Here is a 24,437-nt window from a genome sequence, read left to right as displayed (position 1 = left end):
TTAGTTGACTAAAATCCCCACAACCTAGCACATGGCAGCAGCCATTGTCCTGGTGTCATTTACCTATGTCTTTGTCTTTTCCTTACTGAGCAGGGCTCTTGTAACTTGTTCTCTTATCCCTATTCTTTTCACTTCCTGGTGCCATAGGAAAAACACATATGATAATACTTTAGAAATGGCTATATAACCTTCTATCTCAGAACGTCATAACGTAGTGCTTGTTGCTGTTGTTGTTAACCTTTATCCAAATGCTATATCCCCAAACCATAAAGACAGAACGGCCAAAAGCAGATAGGACTCCATGCATGCCTCGCTAGACACTGCTTTCTCTCCTTCCCCAGAGTCTCTGCTCTACATCTGACTGATATACAAACTGTCCTTTGGAGGGGACTCAAGGCAGGATCTGGTCAGTGTTCTGGAGAGAGCCTCCGCTGAAGATGGCAGGTCCAAAATTAGATCTTGGGGAATACATGGGAACCCTACTTCCTTCCGGCAGATGCCTTGAATGTGTGATCCAGAGAAGGAGCAGTAAAGAGTTAAGGGAAGAGATTGGAAGACTCTTGTTTTGGGAGGTCAGCAGACTTTCTTTCCATCTCAGACCCAGTGAGAATGTTCAGTATTGGGGGGTCACTGCTTAGAAGCGGTTAATTTGAACTGCCAGTTCAACACAGCTTAGACTTACTTGAGAAGGGATTCTCAATTGAGGAAGGAATCGCCTGGATAAAATTGTCATGCGGATATGTCTATGGTGCTTGTCTTGATTGTTAATGGAAGTGGAAAAACCTAACCCATTGTGAGCAGCACCATTTTATGGGCCAGAGGCCCTTTAACCATGTAAGAGTGAAGAAAGTTAGCCAAGTACTAACCAGCAAACAAACAAGCAGCAGCATCCATTTTTTTGGAGGGGGGGGCTCCTGACTGTATTAATCCCACCAGGTAAGAATAAAACCACTGCCTTATTTATTTATTTATTTATTTGCCAAATTTGAAGCAAGCTTTATTAAATGTTGGACAGGACTATAGACACTGGTCAGGTCCATACCTGGAATTCCAAGAGAATGATAGTGAATACATTAATCAGATGCTTTTATAGAGGCAAGCCCTCAAGGCTGTGGGTTTTCCTGGCTCTGTACAATAGGGCCAAGCATACATCCTGACGTACTTCCTGTCTACACACCTTCTGCCTATGTGTGATCAAGCACATCCTGGGCGGTTGGGGCAACCCACCTTGTTTATAGCAGTGAGAGCTGTAGCTTCCTGCTTTACATGAACCACAGCCCCTAGCATTCCAGGAAGTTATCTGTCCTTGGGCAAGTGGGAATCATAGGTTAGAGGCATTTTTTGTTTTATAGATCTCACAGTAATTTAAACTTAAAACATAACTTTAGCCCTCACAACTGTAGATATGATGTGACTAGCTGTCTCAAGAACTTGCCACTAAGGCTAGCCTTTAGTGAAGTATTGTAACCTGGAATTATAAGCCAAACCAACCCCGTCCACAATTGCTTTTATCAGGATATTTTGTTGGGGTGAGGGTATTGTCCCAACAAAACAGTTTCTACTACTGACCACTTTGAAGGGCTGGGAACATAAAGAAAGGGGTTTCTCACTTGGTGTGGCCATGTTAGGAAGTAGAGGAATGGTATTTTAAACCATGTGTTTTAGAATACTGACTAGTGCTTGAGGAAGGAACAAAATGGGGTCCATTGTGTTCAGTCTAGCCACCTTGGTCATTATTTCAGGTCTAGTTTTTTGAGGACCTGGTGGTTCTAGGGATGGATATTACTCAATCTACTCATTCAGTTCTCTACATTAGATGACTGCTCCTGTGTATGAGGCTATCTTAGGTCTCTCATCGTGGCATGATTGTTACCATTTAGTGGTGAAAGTCCTGTCATGAGGTGACCTGCCTACAAGAACCAGTGTTCCTGGGGTCTTGAAAATATCTCACTCAGTATGTCCAGTCCTGAGGAAGGATAAGGGAAGTTAGGCAAAGTTGAGGCAAATAAGCCTTACATTACTAGTTCAGACATAGCCACTGCATGATATGAATGCCTCTTGTAGGGTTGAGCAGGAATCTGATTTAAAAGCTAATAGCCTGCAGTAGAGAAGACAAAAAATGGAGGCATAGATGCTAAGCTTGTGTCCTGCTTTCGCCTTTCAGACCTCCTTTCCTCAGTGTCTATAGGCTGAAGTGAGGTTAGTACTTTGTGAAAAGTTCTTGTTGCAGGAATGGTTGAGTCCAAAACTCTTCCCACATTGTGGTGACTCTGAGTTCCAGTGGCTGAGCAGGACTTCTGGGACTGCAGCCATTTTTCTTAGACTCTGTAACTGGGCAGTATCTCATTGACTAGTTAGTCAGGAGGAGCCTGGGTTCAGGAGAAGCCTAAGGCTTGGGGTCTGCTCTGTAGCCTTCCATTTCCCTCCACCTGCCACCCTCTTCATCCATACAATACAGGTTTTAACCATCGTAATTTAAATACAAGTCAGGCTGCTTAGGGCTGTGTGGTTATATATGGATCTGAATTATTGCAGGCATGCTATTCGGCAGTTTACTGTCCCTTTGTTCAAGAAAGGAAACTGCCATAACATTTAGAGCATCTCAGACTTTCACAGAACAAAATCCAGTGGCATCAGTGCCTTCTTCTGAAGCCTTTAACATGTCCCCCAAGCCCCTTTCAAAATGCCTGGCAGAGTTAACTCTGACCCTTGCTTACATTAACCTTTGTGTTCCTCAACTGTGAGGCTTTCAGAATAGATGAAAATCTACCCCCATCTTCATATACCCTTGACAGAGGACACATCATCACCATGGGCTGCACACATGGCTTTGGAAGGGCCCCCACTGAGCAGGGAGTAGGGGCAGGGACATGTGCTCAGCCACCCTGCTGTGACTGGGCCACAGATGTCTCTGCCTGTCACCCCTCCTGTCCTTCCTTCCCTGCAGGAATCAATAGTGAAGACTCAGTAATACAGTGTTGTTCTGTTTGGTGAGCTAGCTGGTTTCTGTTGGGAATCACACCACTGATTCTGAAGTATAAGCTTACAAATGCTACCATTTACAAACACCTCTTCCACCCCCAAACTGTTAAGCAATGTAATATGTTTAAAGGATGTCTCATTCTGTGATTTCCAGCAACCTTAGATATGTTGCCATAGCAGAGTTTCAATGGGCAATGTTCTTTTGGCTTCCAGGAACAAATCCTTTATTGCTGGGTTTTGTTTGTTTGTTGAGACAGAGTCTTGTATAGCTCAGGCTAGCTTCAGATTCTTTATATAGCTGAGGTTGACACTGAACTCCCAATCCTTCTGCCTCTACTTCCCATGTGCTGTCATGTCTGGGTTTTAATGGGTTCACATTCCTCACGTGCTCCTCCCACTACTCTCTCCTTACCCTAAAACTGTATACTCTATTGTTTCTTATCTGAAATTTTGCTTTTTGAGGTTTTAGTGACCTGGGGTAAACGATAATCCAAAACAATAAAAAAAGAAATTCTCGAGGTCATCAGCGTAAACAGTTTTAAGCTGTGTATTGTTCTTAGGGACATGATGAAATATTGCACCATTCCACTCTGCCTTGCCTAGAACATGGATCACCCCTTTGTCTGGCTTCCCATACATTAGCCTCTTGGCAGCCATCTTGGCGACCAAGTTGATGCTTGCAGTACTGAGGTACCTGTGTTAAAGAAATCCTTATTTTACTTAATCATGGCCCCAGAACTTATGAGTAATGGTTCAAAGGAGGCACCAGGAAAAAAGGAAAACAGAACAAAACAATAGCCTTCCCCTCAAAAAACTCACAAGCAAACAAGGAAGGGCAGATTAACTCTGGTACTATGTAGCAAGGCTGTCAGTGAGACAGAGAAAAACAGTATAGAAGGTTGGTACTGTCTGAAGTTGGAAGCATCAACCTGGATTCTATCCACCATAAACAAGTGGGTACTAACTACTGCATGGTATTTGGTTAGTTACTGCTGCAACTGATTGGTAGAAGTGAGGAGGAAAACAACTGTTTTTGGTCTCACCTTTCTGTTTCAATCAGTCAGGGAAGGAATGGCAGGTAATTTTATTCTACATTCTGTCTCCGAGTGATAACTAACTCTCTGAGCTCTTATAATGAGAATGGAATTTAAGGTCATAATTAGGGATGAGAGAATGCTGAGTGATTAGTGATGTCTGCTATGAGCATGGATGTACAGGAAGAGTAGAGGGAGGAGAAGAAAGAGGAGAAGGAGAAGGAGGAGGAGGAGGACATGATTTCATGACTCAAATCTTGTTTTTGTTTTAATGGAAATCTCCTACACCGATTCCAATGCTAGTCTTACAGTTGTGCACTATTTGCAGTATGTCAGGCTTTACATACCTAATGTAATTCCCAAAACCACCCATGAAGTAGTTCAAGCGAAAAAACAAAGTCTCAGACAGGTTAATAATATGTCAAGGTCATACATCCAGGACATGGGAGAGTCAAGGTCAGGTGATCTCCTTCCAGAGCCCAGCCTGTCATCTCTAGCCTGTCCTAGCTCTTGCTTGCCAATGTTTCATAGACTGCCACAGAGCTAACGTAAGACTCAATGATCTGTAGTCTAGAAGAAAATACAAAGTCAGTTGATAGAAATGATTATGTTTGGGCCCCAGGCTCTGGAATACAGGAAGAAATAGGGGCCTTTCACCAGAGAGGACAGCACAGACTTTCTCCTTCCTATCCAGTGTGCAACATTTTCATGGCTATTTCCTTCAGCATTGAGTCTTCCTAGAGGCAAGGAGATAAAGAGTTAGGAAGGGGGCCCCAGCATATGAGGGTGAGGCATTAGCTCCCTGCTATCTAGGCCACCCCACTGGGGCACTATTTCTGAGTGGCTATTCTAAATGGTCACTGTCATTATGAGGGAAACATGGTCTTTGTATTTAAAAAAAAAGTATATTCTAGGACTGGCCGAGTGGCTTAGTTGTTGAAGTACGTGCCTTTCATGCATGATGACCTAAGCACACTTTACAAGCCAGGCATAGGAGTGCGCTTACCCTTCCAGTGCTGGGCAGGCTCTACAGGTAGAGCCTTGGGTACTGGCCAGTCAGCCTAACCTAATTGGTGACTTCCAGGCCAGTGAAAGATGATGTCTCCAAAAACATGGCGAGTGGCACTTGAGGAATGACAGCTGAGGTTGTCCTCTGGTCTCCACATGTACTTACACATATATGCAACGCACACAGACAGATATAATCCATTTGGTCACATGTCACAACGATGTTTGAGTTACAACAGGCTATATATAGTTGATGTTGTCACACTAAGATTTCATTGCAAAGTCAGTGATATCTTGGCCAGCTTAGTTTGTGCAAACATACAGAAAAGTGTTTAATAATCTGTTTCCTAAACTGTTGTTCATTAAATAGTAGAGCAGTATGGGTGTGTCTGTGAGTGTATGTGTGTCCATTCACTGATACATCTTTCATATGGGCTTGAAGAGACTTTTAAAAGTTATTTACTTCACTTATTAGCTTAACAAATACTTACTGAACACCTTTGTGTCACCGCATGCTGGGATCATGGAGTGGTGAGAAGTAGGATATGCCTCTGCCCTCCTTACCAGTCCTTGGGAGATTTGGTCTTTGTCCATGTAGTAACAGAGGTATCTATAGTAGAGGGAAGAGAGTTTGGAGCCATCCTTACAGATGCTTGAAGAACAGGAAAAGTGTTGACTCTAGCCTCGAAGTAGTGGGGAGCCAGCGGAGATGGGAGAAATGTAGTTAATCTTGACTGTCAACTTGATTGCATTGAGACTTTCCTAGAAGGTTCATAAAGCACGCTTCTGGGTGTGTCCATGAGGGTGATTTCATTTCCAAAGGGGGTGGGGAAGCTTCCTTGAGTGTGAGTGGTATCGCCATGTAGCATGGTGGAATAAAGGAGGAGAAGGGAAAGATCCTACAGACACAGGTCCTCTCTGCTTCCTGGTGGGCGCTCTGTTCCATCTTCCCACTATGACAGACCTAGACTCTGAGACTGAGCCAAGTGAACAATTCTTTCCTGAAACTGATTGCTCAGATGTCGTTGTGTCAGCAGCAGTTTTAATGGATACAAGCAGGTACTTGGGAGTTTATGTCATGAAATGGAGGTTTGTTTTTTTTTCATGTTGAAAGAGAGCTGTGGTCACATTGGGAAGAATAAATGTGCCAGGGATGCAAAAAGGAAGTCATTAGAGGTCAGACATGGAGGTCAAAGGTACTGAGACAAGGCCGATTTGCATGTTAAAGGGAGGGGTGAATGATTAGGAGGGCATAGGAGGTGAACTGAGCTAGACTTGGGGACACTATAGCAGACAAGTGGGTAGTACAGGAGTGATGAGAAGCAAGCCCAAGAAGTGGCAGGGCAGTGGCCTGTTCCTAAGGCAATCAAGTCTGGACCCATCTCCTATGCCACCATGATGCCTCAGGAGACACACCTTCTCTTGTGAGCTTCATGTGGGCTGTAGACCTTGGCCTGCCCAGGAAACCAATTGCTAAGGAAAAAAAGTGTACAGAGAAGTCTATGGTTTTGTGGGTTTTTAAAATCTGAAGTATTTTCATCCTAGAAAATGAGAAAAGAACCTAACATTCTGCAAAGGCAGTAAAAGAAAAAGCATGCACATTCATGGTTTTCACTTTCAGTGTCCACATTTCAGTTCGTTGTCCCTGTAGTCCACGGAAATGGTGTAACAAAACTGTTTCCTCTTGCCAGGAAAGCACATTTTCTCATATTTCTTCATTGCTCTATGTGGTGCTCAAATACATTGCTGTTACATCTGTTGAGCCCAGGTAGAGAGGGCATCAACAAGCCAGAAAAGGAGTAGTCTAGCTTGGCGAACAATGTGTCTACTGGGCTTGCTCACAGGAGCATAGATTAACTATATGCCCCAGCAGTCCCACCAACAGCATGGAAAACCCATGAAAAGGTGCCTGCTGAGAGTCCCTTGGGAAACTTTTAGGCAGTGTGCACTACTAGAATCCCTCTACTGTTTCCCACTAACATAACCTGGGGAGGGAAGGACCTCATGAAGATTTCCTGACGGCTCCTAAGCCTCCCCAATCCCTTCATGAAGGAAGGGTGATAAGCCTGATCTCTCGATGGTAGTGTGCGGTTGATCATAGCTGCTTTGACTCAAGATGGTGGTGGTCATGTCCAGTCCAGAGGGAACAGCTGCATTTGTTAAAGTCATGATGTAATTTCTAAATAGATTGTGAAATCTCTCTATGACAAGTAGAACTTTACATTCTGCTAAGTATGTCTTCTTTTTTCCCACCTCCATTTTCTCTCGAGTTAAATTCTTACATGTAGGGTTAGTGGGTTAAAGGAAGGAGTTTTGGTCTCTTGGGATAAGTAAAACTGACATTCCAAACTCGCTGGTCAAGGTTAAGGGATAAGCCATAGGGCAAAGGCTTGGCCTCCATGAGTTTACTGGGATGCAGCAACCAAGGAGCTTACCTATCTGAGTGAGCATGACAGGGTCACCTTGAACCTTCCATCACATCTCTGACAATTGTGTCCAATAGTGCCTGAAGGCCACAGGAAGCTCCTGAGCCTGCCGGCTGTCTATCTCCAATGTGGGCTGGCCTCTTCCCTTCTCTCTGATTTTTGTTACTTGCAAAGTAATGAAAACCCTTGAGATGAACTGATGGAATCCTGTAAGCTAAAAGGAGCTTCACAAACTCACAGGGTCTACATCACCCAGGCAGTGCTGCAGAAGGTGCTGAGAGGCCCACAGTTTAGATAGGAACTTAAGACCTTCTGTGACATGGTCCCATCACAATCTAGTGTCATACCTCATCATATCTAGACCAGATGGTTCTGTGGCTCTGATCCTCTGGAACTCACCCAGATTTTATCCTTGTTGCCCTTTGCCAGGGTTTAGTAGACCTAGTGTGACCCTTAAGTCACAAGGATGCTGAATGTCATGATTTAGCTGTTCTTTCTATATATTTTCTGGTAAATATTTGTACTTGAACATTGCCAGGGACATTATCAAAAATGCTAAGATGGAACATTTTCTAGAGTTCTCTGTTTGGGAGTCTTGAGAACAAATATATGCTGGAAGCCCTAACCTGGGTGCTCATTCCATCTCTGCCAGCCTCTGCTTTACACTGGTGGTGGGCTGAAGGACTGTTGAGAAGCCCTGGATATTTATTTATTGCACTGGGATGCCAGAGCCTGCGGCTACATTTCTTACTTAAATACCAACTTCATCAACATGGTGATTGTTAGGCATCATTAGGAGAAAGTACTCTTACTCAACCTGGATTGTAGGGATTCTCTTGTTCTCTGGGTGTGGTCAGCTTCAGGAGAGACCCTCTGACCCAGGGTCCAGCGGTTTTTCAGTTGTCCAGGTCTATAAGAACTTGGGCATTCATTTACAAAATGACATGTCCTATCATTGAAATTGAAACTCACGTAAAGGGCTAGGGAAATGGCTCAATCAGTAAAGTGCTGGCTCTGTGAACATGGGGGTCTGAGTTTGCTTCCTAAAACCCATGTGAAAAGCTGGTTGTTATGGCACACGCTTCTAATCTCTGTGCTGGGGAGGCAAAGATGGGTGCAATCTCTTAGGCTCCTTGACCAGCCAGCTCTGCCAAATTACTGAGCTGTAGGCCAATGAGGGACTTTGCCTCAAACAAACAAACAACAATAACAAACTCCCAAACAAACAAAAGTGGGTCACACCTGAGGAAGGGCATCCAAGCCTAACTTCTGACCTTCATATGTACATGCACACATACTTTTGTCCACTTCCTCAACCCCACATGTACCCATGCACATGTGTGCACAAGCACACATATACACCCCAATTTAGGAAGAAAAAAAAACAGGTACCTGAAACTCTCTTAATAGGGTAAGCTTTGGTGTGTTCCTAACCCCTGAAGAGAAACAGGCTCGCTGGCACATTTAATGACATGTGTTAGGATGCATGTCAAACTTTACACTTAAACTCACATCTCTTTCTTTCTTTTTCCAGCCAAACACCATGTCAGTGGCAACAGAACGGTTGAACCTTTCCCAGAGGGAACACAGATGGCTGTATTTGGTAAGATATCAACTCAGAAAGAAAACCCAAATACTGTGCAAAGCTTCCTGCCAACTTTCTTAGCTGTAGTAAGTGTCCTCGGGGCTTCAAAATCTGGGCTCTTCTAGATATTTACAAGTCGTTACAGCCAAGAAAACTCTTGAGTTCTTAGTAATTTCTGGGCCCAGGAATACTTACTTTGTAGAATCCAGTATGTTTTCTTGTCTAACTTTGACAGCCCAGATATCATACTCTAAGTTTGCTATTTCTTTTGTCCATACTCATTAATTTAGGGTTTGAGCTTTCTTTCTTTTTCACATAGATGTGTAACTTTGTCAAGTTGTTTGGAGTTATTATTAACCTCACCCCCACCACACACACACACACACACACACACACACACACACACACACACACACTCCTGATTGGATGGTCTCTTTATTCTCCATGAGTTGAGCACATATATTCATTGGTACAAAACATTAATTAAAAATATTTCAAGCAGTCCTTGGTTACACTTCTAAAAATTATGGTTGTGAAGTTGAGCTGATTTTTTTGGCTAATTGCAAACCATGTGGTGAAGAAGTCTTCTTTGTCCGTTTTCCACCTCCATAGTTTCTGTCTCCCACACTGCCTTCCAAATGTCCCTGCTTCTGGCAGCTCTTTGCCTGCCCCTCCCTCCCTCCATCTCTCCCTCTCTCCCTGCCTCCTCTCTTCCTTCCTTTCTTCATGTTGGCTCCCTTCTCTCCTTCCTTGCTTCTGGCTTTTTCCCTCTGGCTCTTTCCCTCCAGCAAAGCCCTGAGATCCTCTCAGACACGGCTACCTCTGACCAGCAGAATTTTAACTGGAGGCCCAGCTGCCTCTCCCATTTGTTTCTTTCACCTGTGGATAGGCTCCAGATCTCTGGCACTCTGGAAACTTTTATGTCACCTAACTTGACATCTCTTCCAGCAGCCATCCAGAGGGATGCGTTCTTCCTGGTAGTCTCTGCAAGGGCGCTCGGCTGCTTGTAGGCACTGAAATATACTTGAGTTGGAAAACTGCCCCAGGCCAGCTCAGTGGCTAAACAAGTACTTTCAGGACAGAATGTTCTTGTGGTCCCAGATGTAGAATCAGAACTAAACCAGAGGAGGGATTTGGGGAATTATGTAGCAGGTATTCAGTGTTTCCTAACAGCTAATCTTGCTCCGATGGGCTATCACCATTTAAGATGTACCCATCTGTGTTAGGAATGTAAATGGGTACTTCAGCTTCAGAGAAGACTTCATGTGACAACAGACACTATAATTTCTGATTTAGTCATATTAACCTTTGTATCCTGATAGTTTCATTACAGCTAAATATCCTATTTATTGATGTCCAAATCATACTCATGATTATTTTGGTTTGTTTCAAGTCTTACAAATTTGACAAACATGACACGCTAGAAACTACATTCTGTATTGTTAAACTTTGAGCCTGTAATGTCCCCAGAAGCTCAGCTGGCAGCACTGTAGAGAGAGGGGGCATAGTGGAAGGAAGTTAAGTCATTGGGGGTGTGCCATTGAAGCCACTATTGGGACCTCAGCCTGTCTTTACCTATATCTGCTTACTAGTCACCATGAGATCAGCAGTTTTGCTATACCATGGCCTCCATGCTATGATTCTCCACCTTACCACAGGTTTCAGATGATGGGCTGAACCTTCATGGACTCAACCCATGAGCAATAACTTATTTTCTCAGGCATGCTTGACAGAGTGATGACTAATATCTTGTTGAGAGTGACAGGTGACACAGGCCTGTCTTAGAAGGCTGCTGTCCCCTGCAGTGTAGTGGGAACTTACACTCAAGGCCTCAGAGTTGGAAACACCAGGGCATGTGACTCTGAGTGGAGATTCTTTTTCTTTTCTACCCTATGTTGGCTTTCAGAGGTTTGCTACAACCTCACCAAAGTTTGACCAAGGGCAATACACTACCCTCTCCATGCTTTAGCTTTCTGTCGAGTGAATCCTGGGCTTCTCTACGTCTGGGCCTTTGTTCTACCTCCTCCCTACTCAAGACGTCAGGCTCACCTATCATAGGGAGCCTGGGAAGTGCACTGCAATTGGCCAACTGGCCTATAGGTGTGGTGTGAAAAAAGATGGCTCTGAGCCAAGGTGGTAGCAATGCCTGGGATCCTGGCACTTGCATCAGGGTCAGAGGTTGCTATATATCTGAGGGCTCACTTGGAAAAACAAACTAATGAACAAACAAAAGGAGACGGACAACTTGCCGAATTCTTCAAGTTCACAATATCTAAAGGGCAAAATTATACAGAACCCAAAATAGCATATGCCTGACATCTAAAAATTCTGTCTTTAGAAGTGCAGCTTGGCTCTCTCTGCTGCTTAAATGAAGTTCCCAGCTTGGCTAAGTGTATGCAGTCATTGCACAATGGGGGTTCCAGAGCTCTTTCCTGTCACTTGTCCACCTGGCTATGGGAGAGGAGAGAACAAATGGTTGGCTTGGAGAGGGCTCCTGTCATCTGGGTCACCTATAGCTGCACAGAAAAGGCCAGATTGAGACGGCACTTGACTTTGATCCTGCCAGCATTCAAGGGGCTGGTGGGCTAGCTAGGCAGTTGGCTCCGAGAGGTCATGTGACTTACCCAGGGCTGCTGGGCCTTTGGAGCAGGGTTTGAGCCGGAGACTACTTGGTTTGGAACTGACATCCTTTTTCTGATGTCACCTTTCTCGACACTGCTTGAAGGAGTCCCACTAGGGCCCGATAGATTAAAAAAAAAAAAAAAAAATGCCTTTCAGCTGGATCCACACACAAAAGCATGGTTTCCAGCCAAGCCAATTTAGTAAATTGATTTGTAAACTCCTGTGTGTTCCCAGAGTGCTCTGAAGGACTCTTGAGATGCAGCTTTTGCTGGGAAAATTCGAAGTCTCCTCCAGCTCCCCCAACCCCTTTTGATCTTAGTAGCAAATAATGTAGACAGCACTGGGTGCATCTGCCTGCCTGTCAGTTACCCAGAGCAACAGTGGTACTTTTTACCTGTCCAAACTCCTCCTTCAGCTTTGGAGGTCTCAATGCATCATGCCAAAATAGTGTCACCAACTGTAACTTCATCTGGTGGCTGAGGATTCGAATGTGCTGAGTGGAATGCCTACATGGCAGCTTCATGGTTTAATCCAGTCTGCTGGTGACTGCTGAGCTGCAGTTAGGCTTTTGGGTCGGCTTTGAGGGGTTAAGGCCATGCTGCAGGGAGAAACACAGAAGTGTGTTGTGCCCAACAATCAGAGATGGCTCCTTAAACAAAGTCCCTGGTATTCAATCCCTGCAAGCTATTTTAAACTCAAGATATTTTTTATCCTGCTTTTTGTAGTCCATCAGTAAATATTTTCCCCCAGATCTTCTCCCCCTCCCTTCATGGATTGGGCTGGTCTTATCAGGGAGGCCACAGGCTCTGGTCCCTGGTCCTCCTTAGGCTTGCTGCTAATTTTCATTTACAGGTTAGAGGAAGCTTACACTTTGCAAAAGTGAAAGTGAACATTTTGCAGTTACGTAATGCCTCTGTCTGTGCTGTCTGAGAGCACCCTGTGGCCACCCTCCCTCTAATCCGTACAATGTCCTGTGAAGTGGGCAGAGAAACTGAAGCATCTGGAGTGAAAGATTCAGCCAAGCTGGGAGCCTACTTTCTCCCCTATGAGAACATCTTTGGCCAGATCTCCATGCCTGTCTCAGGAAGGTTTTTCTCCGCTCCCAATATCTTAATGAAAGTGACAGCTGATGGCTGTGGGCCACTCTGTTCAGCAGAGCATTAGGCTATAGCCTCCAGGGTCAGGGGAGTGTTGTCAGCTCAGAGTGGCTACTCCTCCTTTGGAAAAGTCTCCACAGGCAAGAGGATCTATCAGAGCAAATAAAATAAAAGCTTACTAACCGAGAAGGCTGTGCGGTGAAGGAAGGACGAGAGATGCTGGTCACAAGCTACCGTTGGAAGAGGAGTTACATCGACTCTTTAGGGGCTAGAGAGATGGCTCAGTGGTTAAGAGTACAGTCCTCTTGCACAGACCCGACTCTGGTTCCCAGCACTCATGGCTGGTAGTTCACAAGCATTTGTAATTGCAGCTCCAGGGAGAATCTGATGCCCACTGCTGGCTTCCTCATGTTCTTGCACTCGTGCACACACATAGACTCACCCCACAGGCACATATCCATACACACATTTTTTAAAACCTTGAAGACTTTAAAGTACAGTCTTTGAGCATCTATTTGCCATCCAAACCAATACTCCCAAATCTGAAAGCTTGTCCTTGAAAACAATGTCTATACTGTGCATGGGTATACACATATAATGGCAGCATGTAGGGGCTTGAGAGGAGGATCACAAGCCCCATGCCAACCTGGACTGCCTAATGAGAGAATGAGACTCCTGTCTCGGTTAAAGGCTTTTTTTTAAAAGAAAAGAACGTGAAATTATGTTAAAATAAGGTCTAAGGGGTTCACCCTTAGAAGCTCATAGGGTTTCACATAACTGGAATATAACTTTTAAATACCCATTGAATAGGGTAGACATTGGAATATAAGAAACTAAGGCATACAAACTGAGGCTTAAGAAGGTTGCAAGCTGATGGATGTTAATATGCTGTTACTGTACCAGGTCCTCTGCTTGAGCCACACTTGGAAGACTTGCCTCAGTCCTGATCTGTCCCTCTTCTGGAATGACATCAGATCAATAGTCAGTTCCCACTTCTAAAACCTGCTGTAAGGCACTTCGGTGGGAGTTGGGGAACTGGCTGCTACTTGTACCTTTATATTGTACTAACACTGTCCAGTGATGTGGGGTAATGAACTCTCCAGCACTGCAGGGATTCAAGTCATACGTTTCTAACTCACACAGGCAGACAGGGGTTAAATAGACTTTTAAATAGATCCCATTCTTACAGTTAGTGAGAGTTTCCCCTTTATTTTTATCTGTGTGTGAGGGGTGCATGTGTATGTATGTGGGAGTGAGTATGGAGGTTAGGGGTTTGTGTCAGGTATATTTCTCTACTGTTCTCAAGTTTATCTTTTGAGACATGGTCTCTCACCGAACCTGAAGCTTACCAATTAGCTAGGCTGACTGGCCAGTGAGCTCTGGGGACCTGCCTATCTCTGCTCACCCCAGTGCTGGGTTTATAGGAATGCTCTATCAAACCCAGATGTATGTTTGTTTGCTTTAAATGTGAGTGCTAAGGCTCTGAACCCAGATCTCATGTTTGTTTATTCTTGGCAGGGTTTCTTTGTGTAATACTAGCTGTCCTAGAACTCACTCTCTAGACCAGCCTGGCCTTGAAATTAGAGATCCACCTGCCTTTGCCTCTTGAGTGCTGGGATTAAAGGTTTATGCCATCACATCTAGCCCTAAACCTATTTTTATGAAATTGTTCCATATTCAAAACTCTGTTATCTTCTTATTTCAAAGTCCATATCTAGGATACTCAGAGGTCGGGTTCTACAAGGGGAACGTTAATGTCGATTGTTAGGAAGGGACAACAGCTGCTGTCCCCTATTGTCTCTTAGGTTTCTGATGGCCTCTTGGTAGCTTTTGGAGACGACTAGCTTCTGAGAGGCCGGTAATCTGTTTCAGGTTGCCTTGGGGCCCTTCACCAAGGAGAACATATGCCAGTGTATTCTAAGACATCGGGGGACATGCCGATACCCTTGCCACCTGCTGCCCTTGCCACCAGGGCCAGACCTCTGCAGGCCTTTCCCAAAGTAATATACAGAAAAACTGGTCACAGGGGGATGGGGACCAGCAGTTGTCAGAGGCTGGATAATGTGCTCCACTCCTGGGGACACTTTTGTTATCTTGGGAGAATGAGATCAGTGTCTCTATGAGGAACCCATCATGAGAACAGCACCTCCTCCCCACCTGGAATTGTGACTTTTTTTTTCTTTAAACAGTCCTGGTTATTTGTTGGCCAGCTGAGAAAACAGACTTAGAAACAGCAGGCAATATGTCAGGCTTCAAAGGAAAATGTATTGGTGTCTCGCTGGCTTGCAGCCAACATTATGTTGGTAAATAATCAAGTCCCGGTGCGGCGGGTTTTTCCCTGAACCTTGCCTGAAAACTACTGAAGCTGGGTCTGAGAGTAGAAGAGTGGCAGCCACGCATTCCAGCGGAAAGGCTGAGGAGAGGGCTGGGATGTTTGTAATTAAGCAGGCCATCTATGCTGATGGAACAGCAAGTTGAGAACCGGAGCACACTTCCAAGATGAGGAAGCAATGGCTAATTAGAGATAGCACCTCTCCCTAGCTCAGTGGTTCTCAACCTTCCTAATGCTGTGACCCTTTAATATAGTTCCTCCTCTTGTGGTGATCCCCCAACTGTCACATTATTTCACTGCTATTTCATAACTGGAGTTTTGCTGTTATAACATGAATATTTGATATGCAGGATTTCTGATATGTGACCCCTATGAAAGAGTCTAAGGGGATCATGGCTGACAGGTTAAGAACCGATGCCCCAGGTCCTCTGAAACACCTTCAAAGGCAATCTTCAGTCATTGTAGACTTTTTGTTTTTTGTTTTTTGGTTTTTTTTTGTTTGTTTGTTTTGTTTTTTCCGAGACTTTTTTGTTTTTTTTTAAAGACAGGATCTCATATATCCCAGATTGGCTTTGAACTTACTAAGTGCCTAGGAGCCAAGGATGATCTCAAAGTCATGATCCTTCTACCTCCAGCTTCTTAGTGCTCGGCTTCTAGGCATGCACTACCGTGTCCTCTTTATGCAGTACTGAATATGGAGCCCACGGCTTCCTGCTTGCTAGGCAAAAACTCTCTCATCTACATCCCTAGCTTTGGAGATATATTTTAAGGCAAGTTTGTTTTTTGCATCTTTTTCTCATGTTGATGATCTTGACTTCCATTTTTTTTTAAGTTTTTTTTTTTTTTTTTTTTTTTTTTTTTTTTTTTTTTTTTTTTAGTTTTTTTTCAAGACTGGGTTTCTCTGTGTAGCCCTGGCTGTCTTAGAACTCATTCTGTAGACCAGGCTGGCCTCAAACCTAGAAATCCGCCTGCCTCTGCCTCCCAAGTGCTGGGATTAAAGGTATATGCCACGACTGCCCAGCCGACTTCCATTTTTTTAATTAGATATTTTCTTTATTTACATATCATACGATATCTCCTTTCCCAGTTTCCCCTCCTAAAAAAAGAAAAAAAACACAAAAACCAAAACCCCCCAAAAAACCCCTGTTCCTTCCCTCATCCCACTGCTTGCCACCCCACCCTCTCCTGCTTACTGGCCCTGCATTCTCCTACACTGGGGCATAGAACCTTCACAGGGCCAAGGGCTTCTCCTCCCATTGATGACCAACTTGACCATCCTCTACTATACATATGCTGCTGGAGCCATTAGTCCCACCATGTGTACTCTTAGGTTGGTGGTTTAGTCCCTGGGAGCTCTGAGGGTACTAGTTAGTTCATATTGTTGTTCGTCCTAAGGAACTGCAAACCCTTCAGCTCCTTGGGTTCTTTCTCTAGCACCTTCTTTGGGGACCCTGTACTCAGTCCAATGGATCTCTGTGAACCTCAACTTCTGTATTAGTCGGGTACTGTCAGAGCCTCTCAGAAGACAGCTATATTCCTGGATGCAGACAGGCCTGATGAGAGAAATGGGGCATGGAGGCTTCTGAACATTGGCCTGTGGTGTGACTGTGGAAGGGTAGCCATGCTGTTTTGAGAGAGAAGGGAGCTTATCTGTAGTGGAGAGAAGAGACATGATTCTTGCAGACATTTCTGTCTTTTTCCACTATAATACAATGTTGTCATTTGCACACTTCATGTATAAGAACCACATAATCGAGTTTTTAAAAAAAAATCTGTATTATTTTAGAATTATGGGGTGGGCTGTCATTGTAGCTACCATAGGCCTGTGGGCTGTTGGTGGGACGTCCTGGTAGGGTGTGATAAATAGAGTTCAGATGGAAATTGTCTGTACTTGAAGGATGTTCCTGGGTAAGAGTAAAATGACATTTACCACAGCAACACTTTACTGGTTTAGACATTACTTTATACCAACTTTAGTCATTTCAGTGTGGAGAAGAGCCCGAGTGTGCCAGGTGGTGAATACACATTTAATCCCAGCACTAGGCAGACAGAGGCAGGTGAATCTGTGAGTTCAGGGCTAGCCTGGTCTATAGAGCAAATTTCAGGACAGCTAGGTCTATATGGAGAAACCCTGACTGGAGATCCCCTCCCCGCCAAAGATCCAAAAGGTAAGCCCTCTCAATAGAACAGCTGGGGAGGGGTCCAGGAAGATCTGGGGACTCTCCGTGGAACTGTGTACAAAAGCCTAGGGTGCTGCTGGATGAGTTTCCTGCCCCTTTGGATGAAGAAGTGGGGACAAGGATAGCATGGGGCTTGGGTCAGATTGTTGTAGAGAATGCCTCAGGGCCAAAGGGAGCATGAGATCCCCAGGGCACTGTTCATTGGCTCACTAGAGGGGCTCCTGGGCCACCCCTCTCTGCCAAGGTCCTGGAGAGTGACCTCAGCTTCATTTAGCTCCATTGGTTCCTGCATCCCCCCTTCATAATGCCAGACAAGACCTTCATCTCCAGGACATTGAGAGTGCCAGCCTGGTGTTCTGAGAACTGACTTCCCATCACCCAGGGCCTGGTACTGAGCTTTCTGCAAAGCCTCCCACACTGGACCCGACTAGCCCAGCCCAGGCTCCCTCCCATACTCTGAAAAGAAGCTTCAACTATGAAGCCAGCTGGTTATGAATGTTATCACCTTCCTTTTCTCCAGATCCCCACCCAACAGGCCTGCTCTGTTATTATTTTTTTTTTTAATAAAAAAAGGATTAATTTATTTTACAAATGTGGCAGACATTTCTCAAATTTCCAAGAAAGCATACAACTGCCTCCCACCCCCCAAGCCACGCTGGGGAGCGCTTGCTGTTCCATTGTTTCACATTCAGTTGTGTTCCCTTTGTTTCTCTCCACACTCACATTTCACAGACAGTAAACAGATGTAGACAACCACAAACCAGAACTGATTATTCAGCCTCAGTGAACCAAGCTAGCATTTTATTTTTGAGTACTGAGGGTCAAACCCAGGGCTTTGTACATGCCTGGCAAGCATGTTACCACAGAGATGAACCTGAAGCCCCGGCTAGTACATCTGAAGAAGACCTGAGAACTGTGGGTCAAGTACAGGTAATATAAAAATGACGTTCTTTCTCTTGCTCTTATTCTCCTCAGCTATTTATCTTGGGCTTGACTGTAAAACACATGAAATATATACAAGGCACAGTAAAGCAACACACATTTGAACTCTGCTAGATCAAAGAAAAATAAGGGCTGGCAGTATGGCACAGTGGGTAAAGGTACTCGCTGCCAAGACTGGAAACCAGAGTTCAATCTCTGAGACCCACACGGTAAAAAGAGAGAGCCAGCTCCGGCAAATTGTCATATGATTTCTATATATATGTTGTGACACATGTGTGCCCGCTTCCCTGTACACATGTGCACATAAATAAGTAAATGTAATAAAATTAAAAGTATTGTGCAGATAAGGAATATAAGCCATATTTATGAATTTATAGCATATAAAACTCAGCATGAAATTGGCTTGATGTTTTCTAACAGCAGCATGAAGTAAGATGATTTGTATGATATAATTTAGTTGATGGTTAAAATAATGTATAGGAAAGTTACTATTTTAACAGTTTTAAGCATTCAATTTAGAGATGGTAAATACATTTACATTGTTATAAATCTTCATCATCCTGCAACCACAAGCTGAAGTTCTGTGGCTGTTAAACACCTGTCCTCAACCCACATTCCCTAGCCCGTGATGACACCCATCCTGCCTTCTCTCTTTATAAGTCTGACTGCTCTGGGTGTCTGTGTTTGGAGTCAAGCAATACCCATTTGTTACTGGCTTGATTCATACAACAGAATGTCTCACAGCCCAACCCCATCCTAGTGTGTTGTATCTCTTCCTTTTTATGCTGAGTAATTTGTATGTATGTATTTGTATGTGTGTATGCATGTATGTATGTATGTATGTATGTATGTATGTATGTATGTATTTGTGTTTGTATGTATGTGTGTGTATGCTTGCACGCATGTATGTATTATTTGATTGTATTATGGAGGGAGCATGGTATACTTATCCATGTAGCTATCCACAGACACCCTTTGCTGTTTTCAGCAATGTTAGATGAACACAAGTGTGCAGAGCTCCTTGAATTCTTGATCTTTATCCTCTTGGTGAGTACACCTAGGATAAAATACTCTGCTACCCTGCTGGGGGTTCCTTGAAGTTTGTTATACACTGCCATTCTGTCTTCCTGAGCAGCTGGCCCTTCACAGGCTTCAGTAAGAAGATGTTGCCCACATCTCTGCCAACACTCTTTCTACAGGAACCAAGGTGTCAACCCAAAAGCCTGTCAGTGGGCAAATGGGTAAAGAAAATGCATCAGGGCTCAGCATTAACACTGAAGGATGCCACATCCATCATTTGTGGGACATGGAGGAATCTGAAGAGCATCATGCTCAGTTGGTAAACCAGGCACAGAAAGATGGGGCCACCTTCTCACTTGAAGAGTCTAGAAAAGGCGAGCTCACAGAAGCAGAGAATGAAATAGTGGATGCTAAGGCCTGAGACTGGATGTGAAAGGAAGGTGGAGAGATACTTGTTGAAGAATGTGAAATGTCACTCTGATACAAAATAGTCACATCTTGGAGAGTTTTCATACAAGAGATGACTGTTATGACAGATACCAGGAAATCATTAGAGAGTGGATATTAGGTGGGCTTACCCACTCCCTCAAAATGACAAATTCATGGGAAGTTATGTTAATTAGCTTGATTTAAGTACTCCACAGTGGATACATGAGTTAGTACAGTGTGTACCATAATTATATTCAGTTTTTATTTTAAAAGATAAATTAATAAAATAGTTTTGAAAAGATTAATACATGTGGGAGGAGTCTAGAGAAATAGCTCAGGTAGTAAAGTTCTTGCTTTACAAGTATAAGGCCCTGAGTTCAATTCCCAGCACCTATGGAAAGAACATTGAGGCAGCGACACACACATAGAAGCCCAGTTCTAGAAAGTTGGAGGGTAGTGGGTCCCTGTGGTTCAATGGGTAGCAAGCCTAAGCTTGATCTTTGAGCATTAGGCTAATGAGAGACCCTGTCTCAAGATACAAAGTACACAGTACTCAGGAAATGACACCTAACATTGTTCTCTGGTGTCCACACACATGGACACACATGTGAACACACACACAGATCAATTAAACCTTCATGGCAGGGCTGGAGAGATGGCTCAGTGGCTAAGAGCACTGACTGCTCTTCCGAAGGTCCTGAATTCAAATCCCCGCAACCACATGGTGGCTCATAACCATTTGTAATGAGATCTGATGCCCTCTTCTGGAGTGTCTGAAGACAGCTACAGTGTACTTACATATAATAAATAAATAAATCTTTAAAAAAGAAATTCATGGCAATATGTTAATGCCCAGTAGAGAGCGTTTTCAGTCTGCTATTGCTTTACTCAGAGATCAAGGGCACAATGTTTTGACATCCTGAGCTGTTTGTTGTTCTATAGCCCCCCTGCTATACAGCCAGGACCCAGTTTGTTCCAGGATAGGGGGTCTTGGGGTACACTTGATGTAGTATGTTTGAGTTAAAAAAAAGGGGAAACCTCATTCCCAGAGTCCACTTTCAGCTGTCAAACAGTGCTTGGCAGCTTATCAATGTAATTTATATCACACTGCCCCATCTCATGTAGCATGGGCTCCTTTGTGTAAATTACAGAATTTCTTGCTCTTTTAGTTTAAATTTAATCTTAGATTTATTTATCTTATGTGTATAGATGTTTTGCTTGCTTGTGTGTCTTTGCATCATGTGCAAGCTTGGTGCCAAAGGAGGTCAGAGAGGTCATCAGATTCTCTGGAACTTGAGTTACAACAGTTGTGAGCTGCTGTGTGGGTGCTAGGAATTGAACCAGTGCCCTTAGCCCTTGAGCTATTGCTCCAGTTGTCAGATTTTGTTATTTTTATGGCTAAATAATATTCTGCTTAAGGTGTATATAAACATATACAGCATATGTTCTTTATTCAGTAAGCCATCATGGACACTGGCTAATTCTATCTCCTGGTTGCCTGGAGAAGTCCTCCAATGAATATAGGAACACAGGCATTCCTTTAGCACATACATTCCTTTGGGTAATACCCAGTAGTGGAATTGTTGGGTCCTTGAGGAACCACCATATTGTGTTCTATTGTAACTTATATTCTATGTTTGTTGGAGATATGAATTGGGAGTTATGCATGTATACAAGTATACAGCCAGCAGCTGAGGGTATCTGGTCTTCTATCTCTCTCTGTCTTAGTTTCTTGACAGTGTCTCTCACTGAACCTGGAGCTCTCCATTTTTTCAACTGCACTGGTGGCCAGAAAGACCCCCAGTGATCCTCCTGTCTCCAATACCTAGCACTGTGGTTACAGGTGTGTGTGTAGTTAGTTTTTATTTATGTGGGTGCTGAGATCTGAACCCAGGTCCTCGTGGTTGTGCAACAAGCTCTTCCACTCACTGAACCATCTCTGCAGCCCACATTCTTAACAGTGTAGATAAGACTGTTGTTCTCTACATGGTCATCAATATTTTTTGTCTTATCTTAGCATTCTAGCTACAGTAAGATGATATCTCATTGTGGTTTTCATTTGCAATTTTCCTAATAGCTAATAAGGTTGGGCATGTTTTCTTGTATTTGTTAGCCTTGTATGTCTTCTTTTGAGAAATGTCCACTTAGATAAATTGCCCATTTAAAAATCATCACCGCCATCATTGCCACTCTCATGATCATTACCATCATCATCATTACCATCATCATCCTTATCCACTATTGAGCCATTTGAGTGCTATATTTATTCTGATGGTTAATCCCTTGTCAGATGAGGAACACTTTGCAAACATGTATGCCATTGTGCAGGCTGTCTCTTCACACAGTGGCTCTTCAGAAGCAGTTTATTTTGATAGAACCTCATTTATCTCTTTCTGCTTTTGTCTGTGCTTTGGAGGTCTTATTCAAAAATTCGTTGCTCATGTCAACATCCTGAAGTGTCTGTGTTTCCTTCTAGCAGTGTTGTGGTTTCCATTTGGGATTTATCTCTAATCCACCCACTCTGACTGGATTTTCCTGAAGGAAAGGTGCTACTGTCGTGGCTATCCACTTTCTCATCATTATTTATTGGCATCATTATTTATGCTCCATCTTCCCTCATGTTCTTGTCTGTTACTGTGTGGAGTTATCTTGAGCTTCTTTGTCCCATTACATTGACTCATGTGTCTGATGTTATGGGAAAGTCATCCTGTTCTGATTAGTGTTCTTTTGTACTGCATTTTGAAGTTTGGTATTATGGTGCCTATAACTTTTTAAAAATCTTGTTGCTCAGGTTCACTTTGACTGAGGTTTTGTTTTGTTTTTTTGTTTGTTTTGTTTTGATATGATTTTTAGGATTGCTTTCTCTGTTTTTTTTGTGGAGGATATCATTGTTTTGGTTAGGATTACATTGAGTTTGTCAGTCACTTTGCATAGGTTAAACATTTACCAGTATTAATTCTCCCTGGGATGGGGGCCTGGGATAATCTTTTTACATTTTGTGTCTATTTCAATTTTTTCTCAGTGTTTTATATTTTTCCCTGTATAGTTCATTTAGTTTCTTGGTTAAATTTATTCCTAGCTATTTTTGTGGCTCTTGTTGAGCAGGATGTCTTAAATCTAGGTCACTTGTGGCATATAGAAGCCCCACCGAGTTCTGTTTGCTGCTTTCATGCTCTGCAGCTTTACTGAATTTAACGAACATTTATTGACCACTTACTGAATACCAAGCAATGCTGTAAGAAGCAAAAGAAGAATTTTGGCAGGGAAAATACTGAGAACTAGGAAATGTCATTAGGAAGGAATAGAGTGTAAATGGCTGTGTGACACATGGTGCAGGGGGTGTGGGTGACTCAGAGGGAAGCCAGCACACACTGCAATACGAAGCTCTGTGGCCGCTCGTGGAGCCCTGAGCCTGGATTCCTGGCATGCCCTGTGGGCTGAGCTAGCAGCAGAGACTTATCACTTCTGATTTTTTTTTTTAACCACCTTTCTAGAGCAAAATGGTGCCTGACCAGGTCACAAGGGCACACTGATACTGCTCAGCCCCATGGAAACACTCAGCTTGTCAGCTGTCTTGTTCCTGCTTCCATCTTGCCACCTGTGCACTAAGAAGAGTGGCTTTGCACTGACCCTGCCATCTGTCCTCTCTTCTTCTGAGAGAAGGAGAGCTGTTTATGTTGACCCTGCTTGTCTTCTGCCATTTCACTGCTTTTCAAGAAGGCTAACAGAGGGGCAGGCTGTGGCCGCAGATGGCTTTGGGAAGCTTTTGGGAAAATGTCTCCATCTGGGGCCTCTTCCCCACCTCCGTATGCCCTGAACTCTCTCTTAGGAGAGAGCTCGAACTGAATGCATCCCTCTGTGGTAACTGGCATCTATTGCAAATGTCATGGCCATTTTTTCATTGACATTCCAAAGATCTCCTACCCTCTATCAAAGGGAAACCCAACTTGTTAGTACCTTGTAGACTGCAGAGTCCATGACAGATACATCTGGGGAACAGAAGAGTAAAGGATGCTTTTTGTCACACTGAGTGCTGGTTCTGGTTCCTCTGGGCTCATCTTTGGCCCAGCCAGCTGCTGAGAAAACTTGTCAGGTTCTGCTGGCACCCTGTACTCTCTCTTTCAGCCAGCCACACAGTCCCAGGAGCCTTTTGCATCCTCAGAATTGAAAGTCTGTGTTTGTCAAATCCTTTGCTATCCTCTGGCACAGCTTGAAGCCACTGGCTCTCCAGCCACCTGGAGATGTGTTCTGTCTGGTTGCAGAGCCAGGCTTCCATGTGCCTAGAGCATTCTGTTCAGGGGAATGTAGGGCCTCCTCACACCATCCCTCGGGAAGCATTTGTGGGTTTGCTGTCTTTTTAAAGGCCACAGACTCACTGGGGTACATTGTGAGGAAAGCAGATGGCCTTGGATGCAGAGGTGTCTGGTATGGGGCAGGTGTGAAGACTTGGAATTGGCATGGCATAGGGGAGCTCCGTCAAGCTCTCAGGGCTGCCAGCACATGGTCAGTGAGTCATCAGGTTGTCATAAGGAGGAGAGGCTAACTTTGGTCTTTGTGGCCTCAAAGGAGAGGACTAGAGGGACAGAGGGACATTCGGCTCTTTGGTTTGATGGAGGAACTGCTTTCCAGCTGTTGTTAGAGCTACGAAGGTGAACTGGGCTCCTTCAGGCTTCTTCTAGACAACTGATTGCCAGGATGTGTAAGGAGTTTTGAACATTCACAAGGCATCTAAGCTAGATTAGAGGCAGAGTCTTTCCAGCCTTGGGGTTCTGATTCTTGA

The 24,437-nt window shown here is 44.0% G+C and overlaps 1 protein-coding gene across 3 annotated transcripts in view; it reads left to right on the top strand.

The window, feature by feature from the left end:
- Msra (methionine sulfoxide reductase A) overlaps positions 1-24,437 on the top strand; it is a 334,772-nt gene that overhangs the window by 126,835 nt on the left and 183,500 nt on the right. For all 3 annotated transcript variants that reach the window (XM_031361169.1, XM_031361171.1, XM_031361170.1), the window contains exon 2: positions 8,985-9,053. In XM_031361169.1, the coding sequence (XP_031217029.1) occupies positions 8,985-9,053 (69 nt within the window). The remainder of the gene's footprint in view (positions 1-8,984; positions 9,054-24,437) is intronic.

The sequence above is a fragment of the Mastomys coucha genome, unplaced genomic scaffold (genome assembly GCF_008632895.1).
Source record: "Mastomys coucha isolate ucsf_1 unplaced genomic scaffold, UCSF_Mcou_1 pScaffold9, whole genome shotgun sequence".
NCBI lineage: Eukaryota > Metazoa > Chordata > Mammalia > Rodentia > Muridae > Mastomys > Mastomys coucha.
This window is presented reverse-complemented; position numbering and strand designations above follow the sequence as displayed.